This window comes from Tauraco erythrolophus, chromosome 3, assembly GCF_009769465.1.
Source record: "Tauraco erythrolophus isolate bTauEry1 chromosome 3, bTauEry1.pri, whole genome shotgun sequence".
NCBI lineage: Eukaryota > Metazoa > Chordata > Aves > Musophagiformes > Musophagidae > Tauraco > Tauraco erythrolophus.
In genome coordinates this window covers 36,523,047-36,541,838 of record NC_141467.1, presented here as the reverse complement: position 1 = coordinate 36,541,838, position 18,792 = coordinate 36,523,047, and the positions used below count along the sequence as shown (strand labels likewise).

Here is an 18,792-nt window from a genome sequence, read left to right as displayed (position 1 = left end):
CCTTTTGCCCTATGTGGTCTGGGCGTGGTGAGCTCAGATAGCCTGCTGATGCTTTCATTGCATGGGCCACAGGGAGGGGATGTACCTTTCATTCCCTCCCCTACACAGAGCCCTACCACAGCGTCAAGATGATGAGAATCACTGCAGCAGAGGGATGAAGCCTTAGGGCGGGAGGGGGGGATAAATAATGAATTGTTGTCAACCCTCCCTGCTGCATTAGGCTGCCAGATGATTGCTTGTTCCTTGCTCCCACCCACACGCTTCATGCCACCACCAGCATTCTTGGTCCTTTGTGGCTGATGTTGTGGGCTAGTCAGCTGATGAGTCAGCTCTGCTAACCAGTGCTTTTCCAGCTCCCCATGGCGGGGATAGCTTTCGCGTAAAAGTTTCAGCCAGGATTATCTGCGTGGAAGGGGGAGGGTGCTTGGGCACATTAATTGGTTTGGTCAGAAGTTTGCCATTCTGCATATAAAGAGCAGATTTCCAGGAGTGTGCAGTTCAGCTCATCTTGTTCCCTTTGCATATGCTCCGATGCAAGGAGTTTTGAAACTACAGTCTGTATACCATCTGTTAGTATGGGAGTGTGGAGTTAATGGGAAATTCAAATTTTGAATAGGTCAGGAAATTCAAAGTTTTGTTCTCACAGCCATTAACTGCACGTTGGTCTCAGATGGTATTTTAGCTCATCGGGTTAATGTACAAAACGGAATCTTGCGCCACAGCTGAGTTCCCGCACCACAGCTGAACTTGGCACAGGGACCGAGTGGGAGAAGAGACGATCAGATCTTCAAAATACCTTTGTCCCTCCTCAATGCTGGGCAGGCCTGGGCCTCTTTAGCACTTCCCAGGGGTCAGAACACCCTCCGGGATTGGCACATCCATCGTCTCACAGCTCGTGTCAACTAGGGAACATCTGGGCAGTGGAAAGTACATCAGGCATAAGAATGTTCCAGCTGCCCCATTCCCAGCCTGCCCCATCCTGCCTTGACTCCATCGACTCCCGGCTGCGCTGCTTTGGTCGAGGCGCTATGTTTAGGCACTCCGGCTATTTTTCTTGTCCTACACGTCAGACATAGGCTGTGCTATGCTGGGACAGGTTGTATAGACCACCGTGTGTGGAAGGCTCAGTCACAGCAACTTGCTTTCAATTAATTTCTGCAGCTGCACTGTTTGCTGTCCTCTTTAATCTGCCGTGTACTTGGATAGTGCCGGGTGTCCTTCAGTAGTCCTGGCCAAGCTAGAACTTCATTTTGTTGCAGTAACAGAACACTTTCTTTTCTCCACTGCCAGAAAAAAAGCTGGCTGGAAAGCACTGGGCGATGGCAGAAAGGTAGCTGAGCACCATGAACGTACAGTACATTGGGGCAGCAGGAAAAGGGTGAGGGTAGAGACTTTTTTTTGAGCATGCTTGCTATAATTTTTGTAACCGAGTTACTCAGAAACCCTTAAAGCTTGTTTGTAATTACTGTAATTTCTCACAGTACTTAAACTTATTTCTAATGAAAGAATACCTCTTAGTAGCTATTTAAAGTCAATTTATTTATTAAATAACGATTTATATTACACTAATCTGAAATAGTTTGATTTTGGATTATTAGTTAGAGTATAAGTGAGTTGGATTACATTTGTCTGGATAATTTTCAAATGAAATAAACTTCACAAAAGGACTAAAAAGAACAATGTAAAGGCAGATTTGCAGCTAATCCAAATTACTGTCTGCGTGTTCTCTTATATAGATTGATGGTGTACAGATCTTTGACTGTCAGGTGTAAGTTTTTAGAGCTGTGGAGGGAATAAGGAAAGCTTGCAGTAATTATTTGGAAATTGGCATAACAGAGGTCATTGTTTATCCTGATTTCACTATACTAAATTATTGACCAATTCTTTCTCTGGAATTGAAGGTCCAATGTCACTTAGGCACATGTATTAGATGCCTTCTGGCATCTCCGTAGAAAATGGAGCAATTGACCACTCTGTCTTTGAGTAGAAGAAGTCATATTCTTGAAAAAAGATTGCAAATATTTTATTTTCATATAATAAAGAATATAAAAAGAACTCTCAGTAAGGCAAGGCTTTTTAGGTACCAGCTCTGCGGCCAGATTGCCGTGCAGAACAAAGCTGAGCAGTAAGTATTCTAGCAGCTGTTTACACTGAAATACCCGTACGTAAACTCGTTCCTGCTGTTACCCATGATTTTTTCGCCAACTGCCTCCACAAGAACAGTATAATTTGTTTGTAAAGGTAAGTAGAGCAACAGTATTCTCATGTGTCTCTTTCCATAACTGGAAAGAAAAATCGTTGTGTTAATTGAATACTTGCATTAGTATCCAACGCTTTTTCACTTTCGATTAACTTGTTGTGGATTAGCCAAAGTTCATAAAGAGGGACAAAATCACATCTTGTTCTTTAGGCAGGAGTTGACCTCATCTAGTTTTTATTTCCATGGGAATTTGTAGTAGTCGTAAGTGAATTAGCACAAATCAATAACGTAAGACTCAGGGCAACATCTTCAGAAGTTTCAGAAATCTTTGAAACTATAGCCTGTATTCAGGAATGTCCGTGGCCTTGTTTGCACTGGCACTGTTACCCTCAAGGTCACTTTGGAGGCTGCCAACACCCTCTGTTTACAGATCAGAGTCTCTGTCTTACCACCTCCAGCAGCACTTTGTCCGAGCTGAGAAGCTGTGTCAGTGCTCGGTGCCTGAGGCTGAGCCCGCCTTGCTGCCCTGGCTTCCTGTCCAGGGAAAGAGCCGGGGTCTGACAGCGAGGTCTACCAGCAGCAACTCCACAATCCCCCATCTGGTTTCCAGCCTAATTCCCAACCGTAAACACAGGTGAGACCTGGAGAGAAGACGAGGCTGATGTTGGGGTGTCATTAGTTTCATATCAAAGCTAGACCATGAGGTCATCTTTTGCGCAAACTGCAGTGCAGATGGGAGGGGACTTCTCCCACTACTTGGGCTGGATTAAGATACACATCAAGGTCAAGCCTGAATATCACTTCGATGAAGCCAAAGGCACTGCAGAACCTGTGGGAGGATCTCCAGAGTCCCTGGAGCTGCCTGTAGCTTGTGTGGGCACACCTGAATAAGCTTTCAGCTGGCTAGCATGGCTAATAATAGCGATGAACTCACGGGACAGTGTGCAAATGAGTCATGTTGGCCCACACTGTGAGTACTCAACGGGCTTAACGCTGTGCCCTCATTGCTATTGTTACTTATTTAAGCTGGATTATAAAGATGGTTTGGGCAAGGCTGTTTGTGCTGCCTTTAAATGAAATGTGTCTGTATATTAATCCTCATAAAATGTCAATGAGCAATACATCCAACGTCGTTTTTTTAAATCATAGGCTCCAAAGTAATTTAACAGCTTTTGAAATCTTTATTTCAGGTAATTAGTGCAAATAGTTCATGATGGAACAACGGTTGCTTTCATAGCGCCAACCGCTTGTGAAAATAGGCCAAGCCCCTCCCTTTGTTGGATAGAGTTGATTGACCGTAAGAGGAAAAATATTTTTAACTTTTTTCTTTAAATTCCCACCTGCTCCCCATCACCCAGAGGCCATTCCAGCTGCCCACTACAGGGCACATCCATGCAACAGATTAGTATGTTGGTCATTTGTGGGACACTGTCAGCTACAATATAAAATAGGCTTTTCTGTCGTAGAAAAAGGCTCCTAACTCATACTCATATTTTCATAGTATTTCTTCAGAATAAGTTTTGGATAGTAAGCCGGTTTCCTGATCTACCATTTCCGTATCGTTGGTGTTTCTAACACTGCAGCAGGGCAGTGTTTAATTCAGGGCAATCGTATCTGTTGTTTATTGAATCTAATGTTTGTTTGACTGTTTACCATGGCTTTTAGATATCTTAATTAGCATAATTCACAGTAGCATATGGTTGGCAGACATGGACCTTTAAGATAATAAAAAGGAACAGGCTGAATAAATATTTGAAAAAGGTGCCAGTATAGTTTAAAAGAATTGCGGAGCTATTTATCTTAACTTTTTATTTAATTCTACTCAGGCAACATGACTCCATCCAGATAAAACTCCAAGCTATACATTTCTTCCCTACCCCAAATGAAACAAAAATATCCCATGGCATGTTTGGGGGAAGCCCGTGCGATAACGCAGCGCCTTATATCTGCATGGGTCGAAAGGATGGGCTGCCTTTTTAAAAGGTTTCCATGAACCTGTATTGTTACACTAAGCTCTGGTAGGCGAAGGGTTGCGTGACTGCAGCAGACTCGTTTGTGACCTCAGAAAAGTGGTTATGAAAGTGATCTCTTGATCAGAGGAATAGAGCTCTGCTGCCTGCCAGACCAGCAAGGCAGAAATGAGCCTCCTCCCTGCAAATCTGCCCCGGCAGGAGAAAAAATGTGCCTCTTTTGGATGCAGTGTTCATAGTCTAAGTCTTTAATGATTCCTCTGGAAAATGCTCGGCTTAAAAGAAAGTAGGCTCTAGCTTATACATTTTCTCCGCTTGACTTTCACATTTTTTGAGAATACATGCAAAAACATCTCTGCTTTTGCTTTTCGCAATTTGCGAAGTTCATTTCGTTTCTTAAAACTATTTGTATTTTCCTTAGCATAGCACTAATAAGTTTCATTTCAATGATTATTGGACTGACTCTGACAGCAAGTCGCAGTGCATATCCAATGAACATCATATTATAACTGATAAAAACACAACATAAACTGATGTTTATGTCACATAATGAATGTAAAACAGATCTGATGAGTCAGTAGGTAAGAAATCACCAGTTTTCATGCAGAAGATCTTGACAGAATAAGAAGTGGGAGAAGTAGTTTATGTATCATAATTCTCTTCATACATACTGTGCACCTAGTATTGATCACTTGGTGAAAGCTGTAATTAACTATAATTGCCTTGAAAGTTGAGGTCTCAATCCCATATGTTTCATGAGTAGGAGACAAGTTTCCAGTCCTTATCAAATAAGGAATGCTCATTATTTCTTTGGTAGCTTGCTATGAGTCAAGGCAGCAGGCACCTTCACAGGAGTCGGACTTGCCCGTTCAAGTCAATGACATGTATGCAGAAGAGTTGAAATCGGAGAAAAGGTTATATTTTATTAGCAAGAACTTTGGTTTTGAAGTACAGAACATTGTTTGGTTGTTCCTTGTCTTCACATGGGACAAGTCTGATAAGAAATCTGTGGCTGCCTTTTAGTTTTATCACTATATCTAAGTAGTCTCTGGTCTTAAATATTGAAAAGCAAATCAAAGCAGGGCCACAATTTACATTCTTAGAGCATTCAAATATTACCCTTCCTGTCTTTTTTAAAGATAGCATTTTTCGTTATGCTTAGAATTTTTGAAGGTCCTAATTCTGGTCGTTGACCTAGCGACTGTGGCACTTCTTAAAAATTCAATTTCTCTAGTGCTAAGGGGGAGAGAACATGTGAGTCCACAACTGGCCTGCTTAGGGTCTTCAGCATCTGCTTGGGATCTTTTTCTGACCGTGGAACTTGGCTGTGAAAAAGGCAAAGCAAATTGGTTGTGAGGAAGTGAAAAATGAAAGTTCTCGTAGTAATTGAACACATTATGTGCATGTGTTTTCTAATTGTGCAGAAGGTTCCTGTTCTGCAAAGCAATTTATTTTTGGACAAACCATAATGTCTTCCCTGCAGGCCTCTGACTTACAAGGGATTCCAGTTGGGAGCAAGGTCCATTTATTTGGATAGCTTTTCAAGACTAGTCTTTAAATGCATCATTAAAAAATTCATGTGTATGAAGACACATTAAACATATCCAGGGATAGTAACATTATTAATTTAGGATTCTGGTAGTTCAATTTTTGACTTATGTTTTTGGCTTGTACTTCATTCTGAGCTTTTAGATAAGATTTTCATGTTACTGGTTTTCTTCAGCATTCTAAAAAGTTCTGGAATATAGTTCAGTGTCTTAAAATTATCCTGAAAATTGATTCTGAATTTTTTTTAAAAACTTTTCGATACTGTTCCTGATGTTTCATTTGCCTGTATCTTGTCTTGGCACGTTCTTTTACTTCCTGAAGTAGAAAAGCCAAAGCTCAAGGACCTCCTCTCAGGCATATTTTTCCCACAACTCGTTAGATTCTTTTAACTTCTCGAGGCAAGTCTTCATACAGTCAGTCTCATCATGGTGGTTTCCACAGATAGCAGAAGACATCACAGCAAAGCAGCTCTGCCTTAGAAAGAGAGTGCCGTGTTCTGTGGGGTGTGTGTATTTACTGGTGACTGCAGCAGTGTGCTGCGATATCCATCTGACTCAAAGGTGGGGATTCTTGCATTTACCCTGTTAAGTGTGTTTGCTTATTTAAAGTACGCTGGAAAGCAAATGTGACTGTGCCTTTGCCTTTAATATTGGATACAGTATGGCAGCTATGTAAAGCAGATATTAAGGAATTGCTCATACGATATTTCTAACTTTGAAACTGATGAAGCCAGATTTGGTTTTCTGGGTAACATGTGCACATCCTGTGCACTAAGGTCTCAGCATGAATATTTTAGATGCAATGTTTATTTCATCTGAAAGATTTCCTTTATCCTCTCCAGATCGTGTGCTTTGGCTATTTTTAAACAGTCTGTTGGGTGATATACTGGCCTACTGACACATGCTCTTTCAACTCTCTTTTAAGAGATACTGACTTAAATTCACTCTTTGAGATAGCAGGTATGAATTTGCAGAGTAGTGCAAATGAAATTATAAAGGGAGAAGAATGTTATAAAAGCAGTAGAAATTGAGGAGCGGAAGCTCAGGAGATAGTCTGTTTGAAACACGGGCCTGGAAAAGAGGTTAACAAATCCAAAAAGGCAAGCAAAGATGATGTAAATCTCACATAAGTCAGTCATTGTCAGGTTGATTTAATTAGGAAGGGGGAGAGATGCTGTCTCGTACACTTGCCTAGTTGTGTTTATTTTCACACTCGGTCTTCAATTTGATTTCATTCTTCACAGATTGGTTTACTAAATCTTCTAAACTATGGATCTAAATTGAAGAGGGTAAAATGGTGCACGTCTTCTGCAGCCAATAAAGACTAAAAGTGTTCTGATATTCTCAAGATAAATCTGCTATCAGGACTTCATTGCATTTCTTCTGTAAGATGCAATTCTTAGTCTCCCTTTTTGAAGCGGTGAAGACTCCTGTAGACTGAAATTGCTTACTTATGAACACATATAGCTTTTCTCTTAGTTTTCTTTTCAGTAAAAATGGATTTTGGTCTCATTACTTATGTTTATGAAAAATATTTCAGATTCAAATTTATTTCAATAGGCTGTTTATCATAAAATATATTTTTTTGTTGTTTAGATGTAATGATTAGTCACAAGCTGATCTTTCATCATATGCTTAAATTTAGTCACACACGGGCTTTCTCATAAAACTCTGATTTTTCTTATTGTCGCTTCTGTGGTATACTTTGTTTTGTGTCACAGATGCTGCTCTTGTTCATCTGTTGTTTACTTTCTGTTTGCAAAAAGCTTCATGGACAAGGTCATGTCATTGCAGTGAGAATATAACAACATAAGAAACACACTACTGTGTCACACCAGTAGTCCATCTAGTCTAGTATTCTCATCTCCAGAACTGCTTTCTTTTGTCTTCTTTAAAGTATTCTTGTACTGATATTATTGAGCACTTCACTGTCCTCATATTGTGGGGTTGGGTGAACAGCAGTTCTGCATTCAGTTTATCCATTGCCTTTACAGTTTTGTAAACCTCTGTTACATCTCCCCTCATCCTTCTCTCCTCAGTAAACAGTCACATCCATTTTAGTCTCTCGTCGAAGGGCAGCTGCCTCTGCTGTGGACCCAAACGTCCGTTGTTGTATCATTTTCATTGGGAGAATCAAACCAGTGAAAAAATGGCCTCAGGACAATAAAATAATATAAGTTATATCAAAAGAGGACTACATTTTTGGACCGTAGACAGATGAAGTGCTGGGAATTCAGAGGCTATAGAGAACCTAAATTTTATTTTTCCCTGTGCAGATTTTTTTAAAATAGCTGGACAAGGGAAAAGGGGAACAGCTATTCAGCCAACAAGCCATCATGAAGGACACTTGGAAGAACTGAAAAACCCTACAAGTTGTTTTGATAGGCCATCTGCTCCACAGATCCTAGAATCAATGTGTTCTGACATACTGTTCTTCTGAAGATGTATATATATCATGATCGGTGGGATTTGCTGAGATCCCACTCAAGCAATCAGGATCTGGCAGGTCAGAACACGCTGCAGTACACTAAAGGCTAACGTGGATTAGTTTGGTGAAGTCTGAATCCCTCTACATTGGCTTAACATGCAGTGGTTCTGAGTGTAGTAGAGAGGAAAATAGAAACTAGAGTAAAACAAACATAAAACTGCATTGATTTACATTCTGAGGCCCTTAACTCTGGAACTAACCAATGTTAAGCCAGTTTTCTAAATACAGAATAGTTCTCTTAAATTTACATTTTTCTATGCTGAACTTGTGCTGTAGATCTCGATTTGTAATTTACAAATCTAGACATGTAATTTACACGGTCATGACTTAAGGGGCAAAGAATTTTTTGGAATCATCTTAATTTTTATGAGGGATGTGGGTATTGGTATGAAAGTGTACTAAGTGGTTTGCAGATTTCTTACTCGAGGTTGCTGATAATTCAGGCTCGTGATCCATTTTGTGGTTTGAAGGAATAACATGTTTGTATTTACTTTTTATGGATTTATTCAAAAAGGTGTGCAAGCAAACACACACTCAGACAAGCTAATGTATTACAGCTTAATTAAACTAAGAATGGAATGATACAGGGATAAAATTAAGGCCCTAGGACTGAACCTATAGATCAATAGGTTCTCATCATCAAATCATCAAAGTAGTAGGTAATCAAATGGAATTATGAAAATGAAACGGAAGACAATTACTTGAAATAAGTCTCATACCTTGGGATAATTTAGGAGGACTGCGTGTCTTTTGCAGTCTTATAGCCAATATAGTCTACCAGACCAGCTGATAACTCAAATATTTACTTGCAGTGATGCAAACAGATCTCTAAAATATCTTCTTTGCCAATGCGCAATGTGAGGTTGTCTGTTGGGGAGATCATCTGTTGAGTCATATGAAGAGAGAAGGGTTGCAACAGTAAGCTGCAGAGAGGAAATGTGCTTTCTAGACAAGTTCTTTTGAGTTCGTTGCTTGTATAGTTAGCACACAATTCAGTTCCACATGGAGGCACAGCTTTTCTTTGGATCTGTGATCCCCCAGAATTTAGGGGATAAGGGAGATGTTACAGTCCCAGACTACACAAAAACGTGACATACAAAGGTGTCATTTCTTGTGAACCAGTTATGTGAGACACAGATAGAATAAACCATCAAAAACCATTATAAGAATAGCGACTAACTTAATTCACACATTCTCCATATACACACACTTTTCATGACAGCCACTTAACCATTTTCAGCATTTCTTAAATTACTCTACACATTTTACAGACCAAGAATTGTGGAAACAGTAAGTCTCCATCCAGAACTTAGCCTAATGCACATTCACCTAAATTCATAAGCAGCTCTTAACTTACAAAATTAATCCTGTTTGTAATTAAACAATGACAGTTTTCCTGGAGGGAATGTGAAATGTCTGTTGCTGGGATACTCAACAAAAACCCTGAGCGGCCTGCTTAACTGAAGTTAGCTCTGATTTGATCGGAGTGGGGTAGACCAGATGAACTTCAAAGGTCCCTTCCAATCTACAGCTTCCTAAGTTTCCATGATTCCCTGTCCCAACTCAATAAATAAGCCTGGGTTCCCCACAGGTAAAATACTTTCTTAAAGCTTCTCAGAACTCCTAGCCCCCCACCACAACTGAACATGACCATGTAATCATTTTCAACTTCTCAGCTTGCCTCTTCTAAGTTGTATTCCCTAAAGGCACATGGACCTCTTTCTCACATGCAAGAAAAAAATACCCTGATTTTGTTGCCACCCCAAGAACTCCTCGATTGATGTTTCTTCTCCTTCATCCGCACCCCTACGCTGATGCTGCCTTTTTGCTGGACTCCCCAGTACTGCCTGCCCTGGCATCATGCCAGCTCCAACCTGAAGACTCGATCTGTCTGGTCATCGTGATCCCCTACACTGAACTGATTCCCTTCCTGGCACAACCTTCCTCAACAGTGAGGTCAAGAGGGAAAAGATAGGGCTGATGGATTTCAGAGGGCAGCATGAGGAGGAGGGGGGATTTATTCTGGGAACTGGAGGAGAGCATATCAGGACTTGCCCAAGGCAAGAGGCTCGCCCTTCTCCCTTTCTTGCCTGCTGGAAAGCCTCTCTGAGATCTCATCCTTAATATCTTGTCTGATCACCGCTAAATCTTCTAATGAGCCAGATCTCTCAGGACTGATGTAGAAAAACTATAGGAATGCGAGCTTTCTCCCTCTTTTCTGTTTTTCCATAGAAATAATTTCCATGTGTGCTCTTACACACATAGACAGCAGTGACAGCTGGATCACTATTTTAGAAAGTTTATCTCATCTGCAATAATTTCTAAAAACACAAAATCATCTAGTGGAATATAGTGAAACCAACCATTTTGGTGATTGCCCCGGCAGCATTTTTTGCTGTTTGCAAAGGATTTGACTTCGGGGAAACACTCCTCACCTCTCGCACTGCGCGTTTTCTCCCCTCTTCTTGCTGCACGAGAGTCATTTTCCGATCCTTTCCTTTAAGCCCCTTTGCTTTTTTTTTAGGCAACTTCCAGATATCTGATACAGTATATAATGAGGAATTAGGTTCCATTACACGAAGGCTTAACCTTCTCGAAAAGCATTCAGCGCTTGCCAGGAGTCATCAATATTTAACAGCTGTTGTTATTATGAAATACTTCATAGGGTAGTGCGGCTCGTCTGCTCGCACGCAAGGGTTTGAACGGGCGCCAGGCCCCTGTCGGAGCCGCCGGGAGATTGACAGGCGGCGAGGCTTGCGTGACAGCGGGGCCGGGGTTAGTCAGCAGTCCGCCTCCGCAGCAGCAGGGACTTCTCCTCCTTCCCCCCTCGCCTCCCCTTCAAAAGGGCTCCTCAGGACGGGGAGGGGGTTGAGGTCTCGGGGAGGGGGGCGAGGTGGCCCCACCAGCTCTGCGCCACGGGGAGAGGAGGGCTGCCGGGCGGTGGCATCTCTTTCATGCCCCTCTCTTGCGTGGGGCAGAAAATGGATGAGGCTCGTTGGGAAAGAGGAAAAGTGGTTCTGAAAGAGAGAGGACAGGATCTGGAAGGCAAACGGTTTGGTTTGTACCTTAAATAAATGTCATGCTGTACTCGAGAAACTTCAAAGGGCAGTCAGATTTCAAAGCATCTCTTAAGAAGAAGCAGACTGAGAAAACCGCTAAGTTGGGGAGAAAAACTTTGCATTATTGCTAGCATAATTTCATCTGGCGTTCTGGTAGCCTCTGCAACAGGACTGAGCACCATACATCTTTTATTCAAAGGGTGCATTTTGGTGCTGATTTCTTTGCCAGAGCGTTTGTGCAGCCTGCATGTTGTGGCATTTCAGAGTGCAAATGTCTGTTTCATATTGTTTGGCAATGTATAATAAGTGTTCTTTGTGTTGTATGTTGTTTAATTTCAGTGTGCGTCTAATGAGTGCTATCCTTATTGTCACTCGGCATCCTCTGTAATGCAACAAGAGGAAACAGACCATTTCAGTTCATGGCTGTAGGTTAGTTAAGCAGAATCGCTCCTACCGAGTGTTTCCTAGTTGTTTTGTTTTGTTTTCTTAGCGTTCAGGGTAACACGCGTAGCTGATTCTTCCTGCAGCTTGAAGATCCAGGAAGAAAGACCCTGTTTTCACTTCCTTTCTACTAACAGTTACCAAAAGTAAGACTCATATTCATAAAGCATATCTCTGAACCTGTAAGCTAGGTTTGGGTATTTTCATCTGCCCATTTTAAGAAACTGTTTTTCCTCTGGGCATCACTGGAGAGAAATGCTCTCGCAGGTACTCCTCATAGAAAGGCTTGAAACTGATACACCCGCAACATACCAAGTCTGAAAAAGATAGTACTGTCTCCTTCTTACACCTCAAACGAACTCAGGCAAGGTGTTCAGATAAGAAACAGCATCCCTTCACTGCTCATTTCTCTCCTGGTCTGTTGCTTGACGCAGGTAGCCTGAGCAGCGGAAGGCCCCTGGATGGCTGAGGTACAGTTTGACCATGCATTAGTGTATTACAGAGCTTTGCTCAGCAGGTAATTTTACTGGTTGCTTTCTGAAGAAAGAATGTTGTGCTTTTGTGGGAAGAGGTACAGAAACGCTTTGGGGAATGTAATCCTATGGGTTTAAAAAGTACAGTTTTATGAGAGTCCTGAAATTTCCATCCCTCTGAACTAAAGAGTATTCTGCAATGAATAAATGTTATGTTATTTCTACGGGAAAGGGAACAAACATTTCATGGCTTCACAATGCTTCTATAGACTTTAAAGTGTCAGGCAGCTTTTCTCTTCTTTACAATATTCCAGATTTGATTTTCAAGCCAAGGGGTTTGCAAATGCAGATAGCGATGCTTGTATCAGAGCTGGAGGCTCAAAAGAGATCTCAGCTTTTTACAGTATTCTGGGGAGAGACAGAGCAGCTGTGAAGGACTCAGCAGCACTATCTGAGACAGTCCCATCCTCCATTCAGCGAAACTTATCATCCCTTTTGTGGACTTTTTTCCTCACATTAATTAGCTGACAATTCTAACTCTACATTATTTTTTGCTTTCCACTCCTTTCACCTCCTTTAGATCATAAATTGGAACAGTCCTCAGATCTTTGACCTTTCCTTCAGGAAATCACACTGGCCATTTTCCTTCATTTTTTCCCCCACCTCTTCGTCCTTCTAGCCCCCTTCCCCCCTGCCCTGTATATTTCCACAGTGCTGTACTTCTGTAGGACCCAGCGTTTCCAAACTTGTGGGCTTTTAATGTTGCCTGGGATTGCACCATGCTCACTAGATCGCATGACCTTGCAAAACTGGCAGCCCCGGTACTTGTAGATCTTGTATTTGTCACCCTATGGTATCAATACACTCATTCATCTTCTTTGGCAGAACAGCTCCATCTTCTGTTTTATTTTGTGTTCTGGAAGTGCAGGCTAGATAGGTGGTGCTCAGAAAAAGGTCTCTGCTGTTCCTGTTTCCCATCTCTTCAGTTTGCCAGTTTTGAACCTAGAAGGTGAGCGCTCTACACTGAATTGCTGACCATCTAGTCCGAAGAGTTGCCTCTCCCATAGAAAGCAGTCCAAGGCTCTGTAAAGCTCAAAATTTCCATTTTTTTTTACAGCCAGCAGCATTCATCAGGCTGCCTGCAATATCAGGCTTTTTTCTTGCCCCATCCTTGATATATGGCATCTCCAGCAGCCAGAAGTTTTTCCCTCAGGTCACTGAGTCATCCTTTGCTGTTTGTAATTTTTTAACTTTCCATGGTTTGCTCCTCCCTGCTTACTAGAGACAACACTCCTGCGTTCTCCAGCCTCGCGCTTGTTTTCATCATCGTAGGCTTCACCTTTGCTCCAGAGGGCCACCATTTTGCGTAACGCCTGAGCACGCTCACAGCTGCCTTGGCATCAGGGCCCTCATGATCAAGCCACCCATCACAACCAATACTGACTTTCCTTCACTTCTCCCTCTTGGTTCTCGGTGATGACGGGGTATCGTGAAGCTGCTCTGTTGTCTTTTCCCTATTTTCCCACCTAGTCAGATAACACCTTGCAGTTTTCCCTCCTCACCCTGACAGAGGACTGTCACTGCAGTGTCAGCCAAGGCCCGGGTGGATTAATGGAGTATTTCCAGTGCGGGGAGGCAGCACGGGAGTGAACAGCGAGGTGTGAGGAGCAGACGTCCCCGTCCCTGAGGAGCTCTGGCTTCTGGGCAGGAGGGGCGTTGTTCATCTCCGATGGCACGGTGGTTCTCCTGGCAGCCCAGGCCGGTGCGCGGGGTATGTTATGGAACGGATGTGTGTGGCCTAACACAGGGGTAACTCCAGCCGGCGAAATAACATTAAAATACTTTCCGTTTGGGGATGGAATTTATGGTAGCCAGACGAGCTGCGGAACAAACATCTCTTGTGCTTCTGCTGCTGTGTTTGTGTGAGCCTGAAGGCTAACAAACAGGCCGGCAGCTCTGGCCCACTCAGTCGGGTGAAATAATAGTTTCCACTAACGATGAAGTCCGAACTGGTGGAATTTTCACAACACCAAAAGAACGCATCGCAAAATAAACCTTCGTTTCCTCTCACCCCTCCCTTTCTGTCCTTTAACCCGCACAAAGACTGCAAACCACTGTGTCAGTAATCACAAAAGCACCTTTTCTTTCCAGGGGGGAAACTCTGGAAGAGGCCACTGGAGTAGGGGCTGGGCTTTTAAAATTAATGTCGCGAGTGTCCGTATGCCTGTTCCTATGGACAGACATAGTGGAAGGCTTGGCTCGTCAGGGGGCAAACAAAGTGACCTCTTCCAATTAGTTCAAAAGTTATGCCAAAATGAAAAAGCAGATTGAAGAAGCTGTATATCCTGTTCATAGCAGCCTAGCTTACAAATCTGAAATCACAAAATTGTTTTGGCTGGAAAACATGGCTAGGGATCTGGTCTAGGCAGCTTGGGATTTTCCTGATGTGTTTTCCCATGCCTGGGGGAGGGTTTTATTACATCTAATTATACATTTGAGATGATTGCTTTGGGGTAATGACCGACATTATCACTGGTGGCAAATATTTACAATGTAAGCTAAAAACATCACAAATATTCAGTCAGTGTGGTTCTGCGTTGCTGTCATCTGTTGTAAAACACTGATGTGTCTTGCAACAGTCTCTCACTAGGCTGTTATATTGATAAGGGGCTCTTACACAGTCCTTTGGAAAGGAACTGACTACACTTAGATCATGTCCTCAGTCATTGACAACAAATATATTCAAGATATTCACTTGGTATCTTACTGAAAATTTAAATCCCATTGTCATAACTTTTAGCAACAAGCTCAGGAGCATTAGAAGCTCGCCAGCTGTCTCCTTTCTCTGATTTAGTATAAACTATTCCTCTCCGTCTCAACCCTTCTTTTTTTTTTTTGAATATTAACCATCTCTGGCTGCTGCTGCTCCAGCTCTCCTTTAACTGGAAGGGACAATGTGTATCAGATGTCCTAGGTAATCTTACTGATATGCTCTCCTATCTCATTCTCTCTATTGAGAGGAGAACAGAAAACTGAATCTCTGCTACCAGGGATATTTGTATGACCCATCTCTGGGATGGAGCAGTAAGAGTGAAGCTGACTCCTTATTTTTTACTGACCAAATGGTAAAGACAGGTTGCTGTCATACTCCCTAGATGATGCAGAAGCCCAATGTATCAAGTGATGTCAGCCTTCTGAGAAATTCTTTCATTATCTCCAGAAATAGAATTGTATTTCAGGGATTTTTCTGTGGGATATATCGATATGAAGACTTCAATGTGAGTATTCAAAGATATTCAAAGTGCGGGGTGAATGGTTGGACTTGGTCTTGAGGGTCTCTTCCAACCAGATGATTCTATGATTCTGTGATTCTATGATTCTGTATTTCAGATCAAGCAATGGTAAGTCATGTGCGGGAAGAGCGCTCACCAGTTTTGATTACCATGAAGGTTTCATTATTATTAGGAAAAATAGATGCAATTTTAGTTTATAGTGAGAGATTTTCCTAAATTTCACGTAGTAAATGACCTGCTAAACCCAAACATTAAACCTCTGTTTAAAATTGAACAGTTTAAAAACATTCCCTTGAATCTTACAGTTCAGACTCAGACTCAGACTCGTAGAATTGAATAGGGTGAAGTGAGACTGAAAATAATCTGATACCAAGAAGGTCATCACTGAAAATAAGAAACTTTTTTCAGTTCCTTGTCTTCTGAGCTATATAGGCTTTTTTTTTTTTTATTGTCATAATACATATTCTATAAACAAAACAACTTGCTAACTTTCTTTTGTTTCTTTCCTGTGGGTTTTGGTTGTTGCTTTATGTAGAGTACACTAACGGAAAAAATGTGTTCAATATAAAATGTGATAGATATTTCATATTAAAAACATCTGGACTGCCAAATATATATCTATCTCCCTCACAGCAAAGAAAGTTGTCAGTAACTGAGATAGATCCAGACCACAAAGACAACAACTCCCAATTAAATCAAAGCATAAGTGTCTAAATAAGAATTTTAGTCTAGCGGCCCTAATCATTATGATTTCTAAATTGCTAATTACTCTTTCCAACAGCCATTCAAGAAAAGCACTTTAAGAAGCAAGCTGGCCAGACGATAAAAGAAGACAATATGTCTAACAAGACTGCCATACAAGAAGGGGGACTTCTACTAGAAGTGAGTGAAAAAATGCTCTCTTTTCTGGCTCTAACTTACTCAGTTTGATGATATATTCGGGCTGATGCTTTGCAGTAGCTTTGAACAAACGGTTGGTCTTGGCGTGAGTCATTCAAGAATCACACTTGTGAGCGCATCTTGCAAGAGCAAAACTGGCAGGCGTGATAGTGTCCGTCAGTCTCCGTTTGGTCATTGTACCTTGCACCCTTGTGTCCTCAAAATTACCAGTGAACTCCAGTGGGCCAGTTCACAATTCTTTTTCACTTGAAGTGATTGCAGATGTTTCTTGTACTTGCCCCATATTTTTATGGTGCCAACAGGAGCTTGCCTGGTTTATGATCTGAGTTGAGATTATTCTGGGATAGTTTAATTTATCCTACTTCCTCAACTCTGTGCTCTGAGGGAAGCTGTATGTGCAGAATTTTTTCCTTCTATGTATTTTTATCCCCTTTAGGGTGGCTTTGTATTGGCAGAGCAGCGTAAAGGGGCCATACTGTTACTGAGAATTGGATCCATTAATCTGGATGAACTGCCATGAACTACCAAAACAGCTATAGCACAGCAGTCCATCCCAGATGCATCTGCATTTCAAATGCATGATGTAATAATGCCTTTTATACACTGAAGTCCTTGGAAATTCCTATGTGATTAAGAATACATATGTATAGTTTTTTGGATAGGATGATATTCATAGTATAAAAATTGTGTTTTAATGACAGCTCTGAGATACATGTAAACGTAAATTAAATAGTAGCCTCCAGCAAATAAATGCTGTATACTATTAAACAAAAAAAGTCATTTTGTTATAGGGTCCAATATCGTAAGTCATTCAAGTCTATGGAATGAAAACTGGCACTCTGCTTTCCTTACTCTTAATACTTTAGAAGATTTTAATTTCGTGTTTCAAAGCAAGTAACACAGAGGCATCTGATTAGTCAGTGCTAGTGACAAAATGAGATGTTTGGCTGTCAGGTATTATTTGCAATCATTTCCATTCTCAATGAATAGGGAGTACACGGCGTACAATAAATGATAAATACGGTGAGTATCGAATTTTTAATAAGGCTCTCCTATCTTACTCTATGTTTTGTTGGATGTATATTACATGCCCACAAGTTATAATCATTAAGGATCTTCAAACAGTAGTCCTACTGCTACAAGCACATGAAAAGAACACTGATATATAATTCCAGGTAGGTTACAAGAGACTAACACTACTGAATATGCTAATAGTCTGCTTACTACAGGGTACCTAGGAGTCACATTCCTTTGGAATGTATGGGAGAGATTTAATCCTGCATCGTACTTAATGTGGATCATTAACTAGATGATTAAGTGCATGTTAATATGAATGTATTAACGAGGCTTCATTTATGAGCATGTCTGATCTAGAATAAGAGGGCGCATTTTCCTTAGGCCTTGCTGGGAATGTTCCCTGGGGACTGAGTTTGGCTCAAACACTCATTCAGTGGCCATGACATGTGAAGAAAAGTGGGGTTTTTCTGTTTTTCAACCAAACCCATCATGTTGGTTTTTAGGGACTGTGAGTTTTTAACTAAATAGTCGCATTTGTGATTCCTTTCAAGGAGAAGCAAACAATCTTGCTGGTGGTTGCTGTACTTGGTGTATTTACTCGTGAATCTGGCCACTTTATTGACTCTCAAAGATATTTTTCAGCTGTCAAAAGCTTTCTTTCTCGTGACACCACCTTGCACTGTGCGAAGTCTCCTAGATGCTTTATATAATACAAACCAGAGTAGTCTGAATCACCAAAATATGTGTGAATAATACTACCCTTGACTCCAATGTTAATGGAAAACCAGGGATAATTGTCTTTTTTTTTTCTTTTTTTTTTTTTAGTGAATATGATCACTTTGCTCTATATGTAGATAGAAATATGGAATAACAAGAACTCTAATTACTGGTAAATAATGTATCTGTGACTCTCCAGTCTTGGAACAATGCGGTGCTTCCCCTTTCAGCTTAAAAGAAAACAATGGAATTAGGCTGTCTTCAAAGTATTTTTAAAATGTTTTTTATTTCTAAAAGCCTCTGCACAACATGTGGTTTTTATTAAGATTTTATAGAGATTTTTTACAGCTATAATCAAATAGCTTTCATCAGCAATAATAGAATAAACAATGATACCAGTTTATCAAAGACTTTTTGGTGAAGCACAGCAGGTATCTAAATAAATAATTTCTTCCAGTGTTGTAAGTTTTAAGATCACTTCTTTTGGATAAGAGAGCCTTTTCTTGCCATCTTTCTGTTTGTCTTTGAAGGGAAGATAGACAAAGCTGTAAGAACCAAAGTCCAATTTTATTAACCATCTTTTTCAGTATACTCAATTCTTGCAATCTTTGCTTTCCTTGGAGACTTCAGACTCCAACTGTTTGACTGCAGTAATGATTTTCAACTTCACATTTCCAAAATATTTTC

General features: G+C 41.0%; 1 protein-coding gene across 1 annotated transcript in view; it reads left to right on the top strand.

Annotated features, from left to right (window-relative positions):
• The window catches only part of AHRR (aryl hydrocarbon receptor repressor), a 68,719-nt gene that overhangs the window by 24,882 nt on the left and 25,045 nt on the right, over nt 1-18,792 (top strand). Inside the window, 1 exon segment of the mRNA XM_009981143.2 lies at nt 16,253-16,353. Within this exon segment, the coding sequence (XP_009979445.2) occupies nt 16,253-16,353 (101 nt within the window).